The 16,036-nt window shown below is 37.5% G+C and overlaps 1 protein-coding gene across 1 annotated transcript in view; it reads right to left on the bottom strand.

Moving 5' to 3' along the window:
• The window catches only part of LOC106876015 (carboxypeptidase B), a 98,132-nt gene continuing 82,096 nt past the window's right edge, over window positions 1–16,036 (bottom strand). Inside the window, exons 7-11 of the mRNA XM_089354397.1 lie at window positions 14,266–14,376; window positions 6,225–6,318; window positions 5,072–5,274; window positions 1,649–1,733; window positions 1–393 (exon numbers count right to left, since the gene is read on the bottom strand). Of these exons, the coding sequence (XP_089210523.1) occupies window positions 149–393; window positions 1,649–1,733; window positions 5,072–5,274; window positions 6,225–6,318; window positions 14,266–14,376 (738 nt within the window). The 3' untranslated portion in view covers window positions 1–148. The remainder of the gene's footprint in view (window positions 394–1,648; window positions 1,734–5,071; window positions 5,275–6,224; window positions 6,319–14,265; window positions 14,377–16,036) is intronic.

The following is a 16,036-nucleotide window of genomic DNA, read 5'->3' as shown; positions in this document are numbered from 1 at the left end:
TAATCAACTAAAGAAATATTTATTTCTATTTGAGACCAGTGCAAAGACAGAAACTACAACCAGCATTAGAAGAAATAACAGATATTACAGATGGGGATATCTTGAAACGATGTCTGTTCTGATATGTTCTCCAGAAGAGTTCGAGTGGTTACGTGCGACGTTTACGAGATCTCCGTCGTCTCTTTGTTCTTCGTTTACGTTGTCGCCGTGACTTTTTAGAAAGACCCTGAGCAAAAGCTTTCAGCCCGACGAATGTCTCCTCACAGGTTTTTGGTATGAGTTTTCGTGGAAGCAAGAAGCCGTAATGTCCAAGATCACGTAATTCAACAGTGTAAGCATATTTGATGCCATGGTTCGCTTTGGCATAGTCATCAGAAGCACCACTTGCAATATCTACAACAGATAAATTTCAATTTAAAAATTAAACTATTCCAATAAACGGAGTTTATGGTATGGTTTTAACGGGCTAGTGGCTGAAAATTTAAACTGTATGAAACGTATTGACCTATTCTTTCATTAGTACACATATTTGTGTGTGTGTTTGTGTGTTTGTGTGTAGTTTTTAACTTTTACTTGTCTTTTACAGTTTTTATACTGCGGCCAGGCTGGGGCATAACCTTGAAGGGTTTAGTGGAACAAATCGACCCCAGTACGTATTTTTAAAGCCTAGTACTAATTCTGTCGGTTTCTTTTTGCCGAACCGATTAGTTACGCAGCTGTAATTAAACCGTCACCGGTTTAGTGGTGGCTAAAAATTTAAACTGTATGAAACGTATTGATCTCCTCTTTACAAAAACGCAATTCGACGATGACTTCGCTGGCTGAAACTTCGAAGTCACTGTCAATGATATTCTTGTTGAAGAACAATAAATTTGTACTCTTCGAAAGTAAAGAGTAACCAATCAGAATAATGTAAAATTGTTTTTATTGTAACTGAACATACACACACACACACACACACACATATATATATGTATTTATGTATGTATGTGTATATATATATATATATATATATATATATATATACATGTACATGTGTGTGCGCGTGTGCGTGCGTGCGTATGTCGTGCTGCTACTGTTTATATCTTGCTCAGACATTTATTATTGCTATATATATATATATATATATATATATATATATATATATATATATTATATTCAAACATACATACATACGCATGCACAAATGTAAGGTGTTTACTCTTTATGATATGTTACTCAGAAAAGCGTTTGCTCTATATTATAATGTTCACATTATCTTTACATTTTCTTAGTCGTTACAAAATATCGGTTTTTGTAAAGACTCAGAATGAAGATGGAATAATTTTTGAAAAAAGTTTTAATATGTATGCAATTTTTGTTATGACATACATTTGTCTGTGTATATAAGAGAGTGAATATACACCAGAATATCACACAAAGTGTCAACTACATCTATAATGAAATCCAAGTTGTTAGGATGGAAGAGTTTGATATACATTGATATTAAAATAACGTAAATTACAATAGTAATTACAATGATCAGTGTTGTGACATAATAAGTTTACTGTATTAGAAGGAAGATTATTTTCCACAGCTACGCCTTTGTAAGGAGATTTGTTTCTATGGCGACAGTGATGTAATAGAAACTCTGGAGGATAAAACTTACATAGAACACGTGCCGACGAACCAACCTGGTAACGGGTGTTGGAATAATGACGAATGGCGTTGGTAGCTCGATTGGCCAGACGGTTCTAAAAAAATATAAAATATATTATGACAAATAGTTAGCCAAACTGTAAAAGGGAAAAAGCAAGAAAGGAATTAAAAGAGTGAGAAATAGTGAAATATAATTGAAAATGCATAAAATGTATCACTATAGAACATAAATGCAAGGCGGCGAGCAGGCAGAATCGTAACCGCACCGGACAAAATGCTTAGCGGCATTTCTCTCGTCTTTGCATTCTGAGTTCCACCGAGGTCGACTTTACTTTTCATCCTTTAGGAATCAATAAAATAAGTACCAGTTGAATACTGGAGTCAATGTAATCGACTTCCCCCGAACTTGCTGGTTTTATGCCAAAATTTGAAAACAAAATATAAAAGAAATACAATGTTCCTAACACTCTGTTTTGCTATTCATAGGTAAGTATTATTTTTATGATTTAAATAAATAAGTACAGTACACACTCAAGAAATATGATATAAGTTATATTTGAGAAAAACGTCTAACAAGTATTCTTTAAAAGTAAACTTTTCAAAAAGACCGATATATTTTAGAGAAATATTGTTCATTTATCCCAGATGTCTCTCTCTCTATCTACCTCTCTCTTTATATGTCATGCTAGTTTTGAAAATGTCGGTGGTCATGGATCTCCATGCCAAGGTTTCTCTTTTCCCTGCTAATAGAATTTATATTGACTCGCGGCTATAGAAGAGGCACAGGCCCGAAGTCACGCGTTGTGGATTCGAACAAAGACCATATGACCTCGATACAATCTTCTTGACCACATGACCGTAGATTTATTCAAAGAAAAATAGAGTAAAAGTGTCATATAATAGATTGTTTCAAATGCAGATCAAGACCAGCTTTTTACTCTATCGCCAGAACTGAGGTGTCAGACGAAATTAACCATAGCAGGATTTGAACTAAGAGTGTAGACAGGGAAGAATCTAAATAGCAGTTCATCACTTGGGTAAAACAAAACAAAAGTTTTAGGGAGTCAACAACAATTATATAAACCTTAGTGCTTGGCTAGTACTTTGTTTTAGCGAGCCAGGACAGATGAAATGCAAAGTCGATCTCGGTGAGGTAAATATAAATATTGGCTTCAAATTTTGGCAACAAGTTCGGAGGAGGGTTTAAGTATATTACATCAGCCCCAATCCTCAACTGGTACTTATCTTATCGACCTCGAAAGGATGGAAGGCAAAGTCGAATTTGGCGGAATTTGAACTGAGAACCTAAAGACGGACAAAATACTGCTAAACACATCAACGAAATATAGTTGAATTAGCAATCTGTGAAGCAGATATATTGTTGAAAGTCTGCTAAACTACGACATTCGTCTCGAGAATGCATCTTTTATAGACATATAGAATTAAAAAAACACAGATATGCATCGGTAACGTTGCTGAATACGTTTTTCTGCTTTATTGAGCTTCGTCAGTAGCAAGTATTCACTGGCGACCTCATGCAAATGCAAAATAAAGCGTTACAAATATAATAAAACAATGATTGAAAATTCACTGATGTCGCAATTAGCCGGAAACTGAATTAAATTTCGCAATGGGATGAAAAACAGTATTAGTGTAATAAAATTAAAGCACTATACGCCCATAAATGATGCCTCAGTTTAGCAGGCTGTCAACAGAGAATGCTATTTTGAACCAATATTGTTTCTGTCGCTCACAGCGAATCATTGGATTATATTATAACAACCCTTGTTCTATTTATTATGTTTAATCTTCTGTATTTATGAATTTCTCATTCAAGCCAAATTTGGAAAACTGACACACCCTTTAACGTTACATTTATCAATTACACAAATAACATCTAAGTCATGAGTTTCGAGCAAATGAAGGCAACTCTATGAAAAATCCCCCCAAATTTTATTCTATCATTTTAAGACTGGAAGACCACATTGAATAATATAGTCTATTATATGGAAAATAAAGACAACTGAGAAGGTAAATAATTTTTACTGCAACATCTCGTGATCAAATCTTTTAATACAAGCCATACTCATTAATGATAAACTAGTTGGTCATAATGTAGTCATAATTAGTCAGTGAAACTGTTAGTTGTTGCTGTCGTCATCATCACACAAGACATGTCAGTCTGTTTCCAATATGACTGTAAAATTAAAGGTTGTCACGTCGGTACATACACGCACTCATTCATACACGCGCGCGCGCGCAAGCACACACATAACTGTAATGGATGTGTGTACATATACGTGCGTATGTGTACATATATCCCTCTCTCTTTCTTTTTCTGTGTGTGTCTCTCTCTCTCTCTCTCTCTCTGATATTGGTATGAAAGCTGCCAAGGTTCTTTGCATTGAATGAATTCATAAACACAACAGTTTAGAAAGCTTGTGCTTCGAGATTCCCAAACTTCCTTGAGCATACTAAGAGGATTTGGAGTTCAATTAAACATGCTAGGAAGGGACGAAATATTCTTCTGATTATCATGTTTGACTTGACATATGCATATTGATCGGTTCTGTATACATCGCTAGACAAAGCATTGAACGTTTTGTGCATTTCAGTGGGCGTCAACGAAGTTCTAATGTTGTGTCTTGGATCAATATTCTTACGGTTTGCCACCAAATAAATTCACGATCAACTGGCAGGCATTGAAGCTAGTCATTATGACTAGAAAGGAACTGATTTTAACGAGCAGGGAGTAGGTAGTTAAGAGCCTTGACGTAATACCCTTAGACGAAGTCACGATTGACAATCAAAGGCCAAATCGAGACAAGCAGTAAATGCCATTGACAACAGCAGGTTAGAGCAGTTACAACTCGCCGTGGTATAGCATTTGGGGAATTCCACTGTTCGTGTTGGCAGAGACCGCACAGGAAATGAAAAAAATGATTGGTGCAGTACAAAACACAAGCGATGGACTGCAATAGATACGTACATAACAGATGGATATCACACGAATAACAAATAACAATGGTCGGGAGTAATAATAACAAATTGAATCTATTAGGCTTTTGAAATAAAATAAAAACAAAAGCATTATTGAATATTATTCTCAGAAGAAGCAATTTGTGATAGCGACTAATTGTCTTTGACAGCTGCAGATTGGCAGGGAATTTTAAGGTTCATGTTATCTATTAAGTCGTTTGACAAGGTTTATGACAATTCCAAGTGTTATGCTTGTGTATGTGTGTGTGTGTGTGTGTGTGTGTGTGTGTGTGGGTGTGTGTGTGTGCGTGCGTGCGTGCGTGCGTGTGTTTGTGTGTGTTTGTGTGTGTTTGTGTGTGTTTATTTGTTTGTTATATTTGTGTGTATAGGTGCGTGCGTGCGCGTGTGTGCATGTGTATAATTGAATTCAAGGTTTCAGAAGATATTTACATACCAGATCATCCACATCAGAGGGTTCTTCCATCTTGTAGCCCCATGGGTAAATCCATAATTGTCCATATGCGTGTAGACTGATATAAGCTAACAATTCACCTTGTCTCAGTCTCATGACGTTAGCTAAGGCCATGGTCTCCGGTTCAGAGAGAGCTGTTGGTCCAGCATATTCCACACTACACGGGTCACTGCTGGATCCATCCTCTGAAGAAAAATCATGAAATAGCATATATTTTTTTAATTATTAATACACGTACAAATGCCTAAATATGTTCAGGCCAGCCCTGGTTGAGCAGAACTACAATCAAAGCCGTTCCAGCCGTTCTAACCGTGACTATCCCATCTTTTATTCAGATGTAGTTTATCGCAGGCTATATCATGTTCTATACTCTTATTTTTCAAATAACACTAATATATAATATGAAGGAAATTTGAACGTCCTCTCGGGATTTATTGTAGGAGAGAATTTGGTAACAGTGTTGTTCGCATCATTCAATGGTGGCATTAAAAGTGCTTATATTAAAAACAAACCTGCTGCAATAGAGTGACAAATAAGCGTCCGAAATTTCAGCAATTTAAAACTGGTTTCTTGACATTTATAGATTTCACTCCCAAAATTATTCTGCGGCAAGTCAATTCTAAATTCTATTCTGCCTATGTGTCTGTGCACACCTTTGAATGCAATGTATGCCAGAATGTTTGCAAATCTAAAGGAGGCCTCAAAAGACATTTTAAGATCTACAAAGATCAGAACTTATCTGCAGCTCTTGGTGGTCCAAATCGGATATGCAATCTATGTGCACGTCTTTTCAGGACATTGTTTGGTTTAAAAAGCCACATCAGATGCCATGATGGTTCTAAGATGTAGGTACAGGTGATGGTCAAACGCTATTCGGTAGTTTTATCATGGCTACCGAATAAGTGTCACATATTTTTACAGATATACATACATACATACATACATACATACATACATACATACATACATACATATATATATATATATATATATATATATATATATATATATATATATATATATATATATATATATATATATATATATATATATATATAAAACAGTAAGCTAAAAGAAAAAAGCTACTGTCTTTCACAAAGCCAGTATTCAATCGAAAATATGACCACGCACTTACCATTCCAATGGTTTGGGAAATTCCTGTTGATATCAACTCCAATACAGTTATTGTAATTCGATGAACGCGAGCGAGTCTTTCTCCAGAGACGATCCTTCAAAATATTTTTTAAAATGAAAGAAAGAAAATAATTTATCGATACATTTCCTTTACAATCAAAAATGTAATCTATGCATCACGAAAGTTCAGTTTAAGTCATGTTTCAGTATATTTCAATTTATGAATTAATATATTTCGTACGATAACGTCTTATGGATTAGCAAGTCTCTGGTTACGGCCAGAGATATGATTCACATCGAAGAACGTTTCAAATATACATCTACATGTGTGTTTGCTCGTGCACGCTGCGTGGCACCTTGAGCTGGTGACTTTACTATAGCATCGGTTCAATAAATACTTTGTGAAAAAAATTCGGTAGACATACATACATACTCACACGCACGCACGCACACACAGGCACACAAACACACACACACACACGCACGCACACACACACACACACACACACACACACACACACACACACACACACACACACATCGAAATGTTTGTGCCACGCAGTGTTTATGCATAAGCAAAATTTAGATTAGTTAAAATATGTTTGTGACATGTTTCAATTGCTAAAAAGCAAATACACTGCAGTTACCTTTTACCATAAGAGAGATATTTTCCGCACGGTAACTGCACTGTATTTGCCTTTTAGCAGTTGAAATACGCCACAAACATCTTAACCTGAATTTTGCTTATATATATAAAATTCTTCCTAGAAGACAGAGGCTGGTATTATCCGATGATGGAATCAATTTACAATCATTATTGTGGACATCTTCCCACCCTCCCAGAAACAGCTGTTGGATTCGTAAAACTCTTATTCAACCACTTTAATTCCTGATATCATTTCTATTCTATGTAAGTCGGACCTTTTTATATGTAAACGTGTACATTTTTTGCATTATATGTATTTAATATTTTTTGTATATCGACTTGCCTATCCTTACATTTACTTCTTCACCTGCTCCAGTTTAAATCTCTTGGGCACGACGAAGTGTATTCTATACAGAGAACAAGTCTCTCATCTCTCTCTCTCTCTCTCTCTCTCTCTCTCTCTCTCTCTCTCTCTCTCTCTCTCTCTCTCTCTGTTTATACATACACACGCACACATACATATATTAAATTACAGTTTACCCTAACGGCTTAATCAACCTGTGGTCAGCATTTAAGAAAATAAGGCTTGTTGCAACCTACAGCGCATACAACACGTGCTGCACATAGAGAGAAGTGCGTTGAATTTGTATTTAGAAATGGCTGAAGCAGATCAGGTGGAACACAGGTGTAGAAGATCGAAGACCTACTGAAGGGCGCGTACGCGAAAAGTGCATTTACGGCGTATAGCAAGCTGGGGAGAGTAAAACGGACGGGAAAGTACCGGATCTCATCCGATCACTGAAGTTAAACAACGTCGAGTCTACATAGTACTTAGATGGGTGACAGCTTGGGGAACCCATCTCGTTTTTTAGGCGCAGATGTAACTGTGATAAGAAGTTTGCTTCCCAACCACACTGTTCCGGGTTCAGTCCCACTGCATACCAAGGTAGGCAGTGTCTTCTATAGTCTCGGTCCGATCAAAGCCTTGTGAGTGGATCTGGTAAACGGAAACTGAAAGAAGGTCGTCGTATATATATACATACGTATGTATGTGTGTGCGTGTGCGTGCGTGTGTATGTGTGTGTGTGTGAGTGTGTATGTGAGTATGTGTGTGTGTATGCGTGTCTTTGTGTTTGTGTCTATACCGCTAAGCGTATTATCCGGTGCGGTAATCGTTCTGCCAGATCGCCCCCTTAATAATAATAATAATAATAGAAGAAGAAGAAGAAGAAGAAGAAGAAGAAGAAGAAGAAGAAGAAGAAGAAGAAGAAGAAGAAGAAGAAGTGGAAGAAGAAGAAGAAGAAGAAGAAGAAGAAGAAGAAGAAGAAGAAGAAGAGGAAGAAGAAGAAGAAGAAGAAGAAGAAGAAGAAGAAGAAGAAATGCTGATAAATGAAATTTTAACTTCCACTGTCACCGTTGACATAAGCTAGAATATTAGAACACGCAAAACAGACGTAAGAAATGACTGAGTAAATGAAGCTGACGCAGCGCTGGTAGAGGCTAACTTGAGAAATTGACGTGTAGTTTAATGCTTTATTATGCTGAGGTAGTGGAGGCGCAATTGGCCCAGTGGTTAGGGCAGCGGACTCGCGGTCAAAGGATCGCGGTTTCGATTCCCAGACCGGGCGTTGTGAGTGTTTATTGAGCGAAAACACCTAAAGCTCCACGAAGCTCCGGCAGGGGATGGTGGCGAACCCTGCTGTACTCTTCCACCACAACTTTCTCTCACTCTTACTTCCTGTTTCTGTTGTGCCTGTATTTCAAAGGGCCAGCCTTGTCACACTGTGTCACGCTGAATATCCCCGAGAACTACATTAAGGGTACACGTGTTTGTGGAGTGCTCAGCCACTTGCATGTTAATTGCACGAGCAGGCTGTTCCGTTGATCTGACCAACTGGAACCTTTGACGTCGTAAGCGACGGAGTGCCAACAACAACAACATGCTGAGGTATCATACGCTCATACTTGGTTGAATATGAGAGCTAATCTTGCACAGCGTAATTGCGCCAACCTTGCGATATTTTCACGACAGATTACACTACAGATTAACAAATAATCTGACCCAAATATGAATAAATTATCTCGATGTATAGAAACTGTTTATTTACTCAATATGTAATCAAGTTAATAGAAGTAACGACGATGGCGATTCATTCGACTAGGACAACAACAAACATAGTGATGATGACGACAACGACAGCGATGACGACGACGACGACGGAGACGAAGAAGAAGAAGAAGATGATGATGATGATGATAATGATGATGTTTAGGATCACAAGGAAGAAAGAACTGTTTGAACATTGATTTCTCCGAAGAGAAATAAAATGCGATTGTGTGATGTTTATGCATTTTCCAGCTCATCAGAGACGTAAATCGCGCTCAATCTTGCTTGATACTTGACTCAAGGTGATGACTTGTCGTTATGTGAAAATGTCTTCCATTTTAGACATTTCTATAATATTGCCGATGAATCTAGGTTTGTAGACGCGGAATCTCAACCTCTAAAATTTCTTTGCTCTGACAGCAAATACTTTGCAGAATTCACTCCTCATACCGTTGCAAATGAGCGAAGCGGGGAAAGATTTGGCAAAATGAAGGAAAAATAAATGTAAAATTAGACATTCTTTATTCCTGTATCACTGAAAGCCATCGCTCACGTATCTAGGAAAGCAGCGGTCTCTTAGATATTGGCTCACCTTTATTAGTCTTTTAAAGTTATGGTCGGAAGAAGAGAAATAGCTATTTGTAGATTGATGGTGTGGAGGCGCAATGGCCCAGTGGTTAGGGCAGCGGACTCGCGGTCATAGGATCGCGGTTTCGATTCCAGACCGGGCGTTGTGAGTGTTTATTGAGCAAAAACACCTAAAAGCTCCACGAGGCTCCGGCAGGGGATGGTGGCGAACCCTGCTGTACTCTTTCACCACAGCTTTCTCTCACTCTTTCTTCCTGTTTCTGTTGTGCCTGTAGTTCAAAGGGTCAGTCTTGTCACACTGTGTCACGCTGAATATCCCCGAGAATTACGTTAAGGGTATACGTGTCTGTGGAGTGCTCAGCCACTTGCACGTTAATTTCACGAGCAGGCTGTTCCGTTGATCGGATCAACTGGAACCCTCGACGTCGTGAGCGACGGAGTGCCAACAACAGGTTGATGGTTACAGAAAATATTTGGGTTTCTGGAGGGCAAATTTATTTTTGAGAAGGAAGAACTGAGCAAAGGATTTAGTGTGGGGATCTAGTGAACTAAACAGGTTTTGCTTGCTAGTTCAGAGAAGCTGAAGCTCTTGTAGTTGGGGTAGAAAGGGAAGGAAAAAGAAAGAAGCTAAGAAGCTAATTGTAGCCAGGGCTATTTTTAAGTGCTCATGGGCCCAGGTGCTGTACAGAAAAAGTAACGGTTCGCCATCACTTTTGAAATATTATGAAATTATATTACTCATGGGCCAAAAGGCCTCCTGGATCCGAGTGCTCTTGTATCTATTGCCCTTAAGCTGGCTTTGATTGTTACATGGTGAATTATCCTTTGGTAGTCTGCCACATTCTTCTGGATATATTCCAGGATGTGTGTCGTTGTAATACCTCAGATATGGAAGCAGTATTCGAATGTAGATCTTATATGTGAACGCACGTAGCCTAGTAGTAAGTAGGCTGTTAGATTCAGGATCGTTAGATCATAGGTTATGATTTCCGGAGTGGGCAGCACATTACGTCCTTCCGCAAGGCACTTCATTTTACGTTGCTCCTTCCCGTTCAGCTAAAAACGAGTGCTCTCTGCTACAGAGTAGTAACACCGCTCAGATAATTAACTCCAAATCTTGTAAATACAAGATATCGACAACCAATGATGTCTACGGTACTCTAGATGATGATGATGATGATGATGATGATGATGATGATGATGATGATGATGACAACGACGATGATGACGATGACGACGACGTGATGATGCCTTGAGCTTTGTAGAATGTCAACTAACCAAAGGTAAAATTTATTCTAGCTCCGTCGAGGAAGCGTAATTAATAGCAATTTTAATTTTAGTAATGTTATTTAAAGGATATGAAAAGATCATTAGAATCTGAGGCTAATAGCTTGTGACTAATGCATAAAGAAAACACACACAGACAAAATATTCTCTAGCAACAAGGCTTTGAAGTTACGTGTGTATATGTGCGCGCGCTAGTGTGTATACACAGAGTTTCCTTCTCAAATTCGACTTTATCAGCTTCAGTCTCGTTTACGTCAATCCCAAATTCATTATCACCAGCCTCAATTTCGTTATCGGCTGTCTCAATTACGCTGTCTTCTATTTCGTTATCGTCGCTCTAGGGTGGAGCGAATTTTTGTCTTTATGAACTGACATTGATGTTTCGTGTGAATCAACATACTCGTCAGCACAGATATTACAATATGCGATGTCTTTTCATCGTACGTCTGACTGCACATGCAATCACATAATGGGGGTGTTGGTGGTAACATTTCCTCCGGAAAATGAACGAACGGGCTTTTCACGTGTTTCACATCTATATTTAATGTTTTTAAACATATAAAGTGGCCAAGTTGAAAGGAACTATGATACATAAAATATCATGGCTTATATATATATATATATATATATATATATATATATATATATATATATATATATATATGCATGCATGTATGTATGTATGTATGTATGTATGTATGTATGTATGTATGTATGTATGTATCTATCTATCTATCTATCTAGCTAGCTAGCTATATATATATATATACATATATATGTATATATATACATATATATATATATATATATATATATATATATATATATATATATATATATATATATATATATATATATATATATATATATAAGCTTTCTCTAATCCTTTACTTGTTTCAGTCATTGGACTGCAGCCAGGCTAGGGCACCGCTCTAACGCGTATAGTCGAAGAAATCGATCCCAATACATTTAATTTTGTAGTCTGATACTTACTGTATTGGTCTCTTTTGCCGAACCGCTCTGCTTCGGGGACATAAAAAAACCAATACCAACTGTCAAGTGGTGATGGGAGAAGGTGAGTAGGAGTGAAGAGAGGGAGTAGGTGCCAGGGCAAGAGAAGAGAGGTGGGTATGAGAGAAGAGAGGAAGTAGGTATCAGATGAAGAGAAGAGGGGAGTTGAGCCCATGTTGCGCAAAGGAGCGAAGAGAGAAGATTAATTTCTAAACACGGTGAAGGCGGGAGTCCGGATGGCCCCTGTGCAAAGACAATACGAACACAGACAGGTGTTGTAATGAATGACCAGTAGAGCAGAAAGGCGCGAGACCGGGGTATCATTGCCGAGTCTAAGGTCTCGGAGGTGCTCCGTGAACCGGTCAGCCAAGCGGCGTCCCGTTTGGGTGATGTACAGAGAAAGATAGAGAGAGCAGGAGATGCAGTAAGTGACGTTGCTAGGGTGCGATGGGTAAATTGTCGTCATTTTATATTTTTAATTTCGTGCATGTGCATTGTTTGTTCTTGCTTTTGTCAACTACACAGTATAATAGGGTCAGTTGGACACCGTCGTGAGAAAACAGTACCATGATGCAATTCACTCTGTCAGAAATTTGGAAACGACATGCTGTATCGCTTGGCATTCGCGCCAGAAGCTCCAATAAGAACATTTCAGAGTGTTTGGGTGTCAATCTGAGAACAATGCAGAGGATTCGGAAAGAGTTAGATGAGTCTAATGGTGATTACGAAGGTATGGCAGCTCGGAAAAATCACTCTGATCGTTTTGATAAGATCCAGGTCATGATTGACAATGACCCAGGCCATGATTAACAACGATCCCTCCAAGTCAATAAGGTCCATCGCCAGGGACTTGGGAGTGTCTGAGTTTCTTATTAGGCAGGTGGTGCATGAAGACATTTGGTATTCCTCATAAAAGATGAGAGAAGGCCAATTTTTATCCCAAGCCATCAACGACAAGAGGAATGACCGCGCTACGAAGCTTTTGAACAAACTCAAACATCCCCTCCAACCGAACATACTTTGGTTTTTCTCAGACGAGAAACATTTCTGCCAGAATCAGATGGTGAACACACATAACAACCGTTGGCTTGCCGCGTCCCCAAAACATGTACCTAGGGTGATAAAAGTCAAACATCCAGTCAACATCATGGTGTTTGGAGTGATCACTAGTGATGGCAACGTTATGACTCAATTCATCTTCCCACACGGCCTCAGACTCAACACAGAGGCCTACATCAAGTGTCAGGAGGAGGTAGTGCTGCCTTGAGTCAAGAGGGTTGCTGCTGGAAGACCCTATCTCTGGCAACAGGACTCTGCACCATGCCACACAAGCAGAAGAGCCTAGTCATGGCTGTCAGACAATTTCTGCGACGACATCACTCCTAACATCTTGCTACCTAACTCTCCAGACTGCAACCCCCTTGATTATTATGTACGGGGTGCAGTTGAGCGAGAGACCAACAAAACTCCTTGTAACACCAAAGATGAACTGAAGGCAAGGATTATGACAGCATTCACCAACTTAAACAAGAAGACCATCCAGAAGAGTTACAGGAGATTCCGAAGTCACCTGGAGGTCGTGGTTAAAGCCAATGGCGATTTTACCATTTAGTATTTCAAAATATTTTAATGCAATTTTGGTAAATATATCTGTCGTATGCATGGATTAAATTCTTTTTAAACTTTTAACACATTTTCTTCTCCATCTTTAATTGTTTTCTTAGTTTCTATAGGATATTTGTTCTATAAATGGTCATAACACACCTTATACTCATAGCATTTTCATATTCAAAAAATTCTTACAACAGTAAGCTACCAATGTAATATGAAGAATCTCTATTAGACCTTTGGAACACCCCCAAAGTAAACACCTTTTCATCCTGGTTTGTATATTTTCATGGGTCAACTATGAAAATTGGATTTGAATGTTTTCTGTTTTTATTGGCTGTATATTACTAATAATAATAATAATAATAATAATAATAATAATAATAATAATAGCAATAATAATGGGACCCCGAGGAGATGGAGTATCCTATATTTTATAATATTTTATATTTTATATGTATTAATCATTCTGGATGTTCCATCGAAATGGTCATAGGTCAATTTCATTATTATTATTATTATTATTGTTATAATAAAGTATTTTCGATGGATCAGTTTTGAGCTCTATTTAAAGTTGATATATATATATATACAAAAACTCAACTGTGAGTATTTTGCTAAGATTAACAGATACTATATTTTTTGCCAAATTTTTGGTGTAAAAAAAAAAAATATATATATATATATATATATATATATATATATAGAGAGAGAGAGAGAGAGAGAGAGAGAGAGAGAGAAAAGAGAGAGAGAGAGAAGAGAGAGAGAGAGAGAGAAAGAGAGAGAGGTACTTACCCTAGACCGAGTATACTCATAGCCGTCTGGGTTAAGAATGGGTATGAAGTACCAGTCGAAGTTACTCAGCATATTTTTATTGTCCTTACTGTTTTTCGGGTTAATGGCCAACTGCAACAGAACAAAAGCAAAGCGTGATTTAGTGCAGAAGGCAATTTAATTATATAATGAGAATTAGGGAGGAGTCGGTTTGAATTAACGATTTGGTTGCATTAACATGAAACTTTATATTTATTACAGAAATTACAGGATTTTATGTATGAAGTAAATAAGACATCAAATTTCCGAACAGAAACAAAAAAAGGAAAACCTTGAAATTTAGATTCTATCTATTAGAGAAACTAATTGCATGGTTTTGAATTTTACATCAAAGTGTGTAATGTTTTGGATTAAAAAAAAGATTAATTTCACTCTAATTTATTATTGTTGTTGTTGTTGTTGTTGTTGTTATTATTATTATTATTATTATCATTATTCAGTAGTTTTATTTTTATAACGTGCTTTCACTTCACTACCGAGCGCAGCTCTGTGCGCCTTGGATATGTGCTGTGGTGCTCTTATGTTTACTGTATTTAAAGTGTTTTGCGTAGAATGTGTGCAGTACCCAGTAGTGCAATTTTCTGTATGTTATATATATTTGTAAGTCCTGGTGTTTTCGTTATGTATTTGTCTGAATATTTTTTTTATTATACCTAAGGCACCTACTATGATAGGAATTGTTTCTGTTTTTAGATTCCACATTCGAGTTATCTCTATTTCCAGGTCTTTGTATTTTGAAAGTTTTTCCATTTCTTTTAGAGAAACGTTGTCATCTGCTGGTATTGATACATCAATTAGAAAGCATTTTTTTTTCTTCATGATCTTATTATTATTATTAAGGCAGCGAGCTGGCAGAATCATTAGCACACCGAGTAAAATGATTAGCGACATTTCGTCTGTTTCTACGTTCTAAGTTCAAATTCCGCTGAATTCGACTTTGCTTTTCATTCTTTCAGAGTCGATAAATTAAGTACCAGTGTAACACTGGCGTCGATGTAATCGACTAGTCCCCTCCCCACCAAAATTTGAGGCCTTGTGCCTCCAGTAGAAAAACTTATTATTATTATCATCATCATTATTATTATTATTATTATTTCTTTTTATCACAGGTTTTGTTGGAGCTCCTGGAGTCTTGCATGCGCCGCGGGCATACTACGGTACCATGCTATCCGTTCTTTTCGGTTATCTTTCCTGATTATTCTGGCCGTGCCAACGAAGCAAACCTTTTTTTGTAACAGATCTACTGGGCACTCTATTCTAATTTCCATTATATTCCCCTTGATGCCTTCTGATATTGTTCCCAAGGATCCAACAATAATTGGCACTATCTTCACCTTCTTCATTTTCCATAGTCGGGCAATTTCGTACTTAAGAAAATTGTATTTATCTATCTTTTGGCCTTCCTTCTTGACTATTTGTGGGACAAAGGGGCATGCAACATCAACTATATAGCATATGTGGTGCACCTTGTCCACCACCACTAGGTCGGTCTGTTATGCTCTTGCACCTGATCTGTTTGCATTAGGAGATCCCGGAGGATTTTGCTAGTCTCCGACTCCGCCACTCTCTGTGGTTTATGCTCATACTACGTCTTGCCTCTCTCTAGCTCCCACTTTTATAATACTACTACTACTACTACTACTACTACTACTACTACTACTACTACTAATAATAATAATAATAATAATTATTATTATTATTATTATTATTATTATTGTGGTTGTTATTATTT

Source organism: Octopus bimaculoides, chromosome 1 (genome assembly GCF_046866305.1).
Source record: "Octopus bimaculoides isolate indiv1 chromosome 1, ASM4686630v1, whole genome shotgun sequence".
Lineage (NCBI taxonomy): Eukaryota > Metazoa > Mollusca > Cephalopoda > Octopoda > Octopodidae > Octopus > Octopus bimaculoides.
The sequence above is the reverse complement of the archived record's forward strand: the minus strand, read 5'-3'. Positions and strand labels throughout refer to the sequence as shown.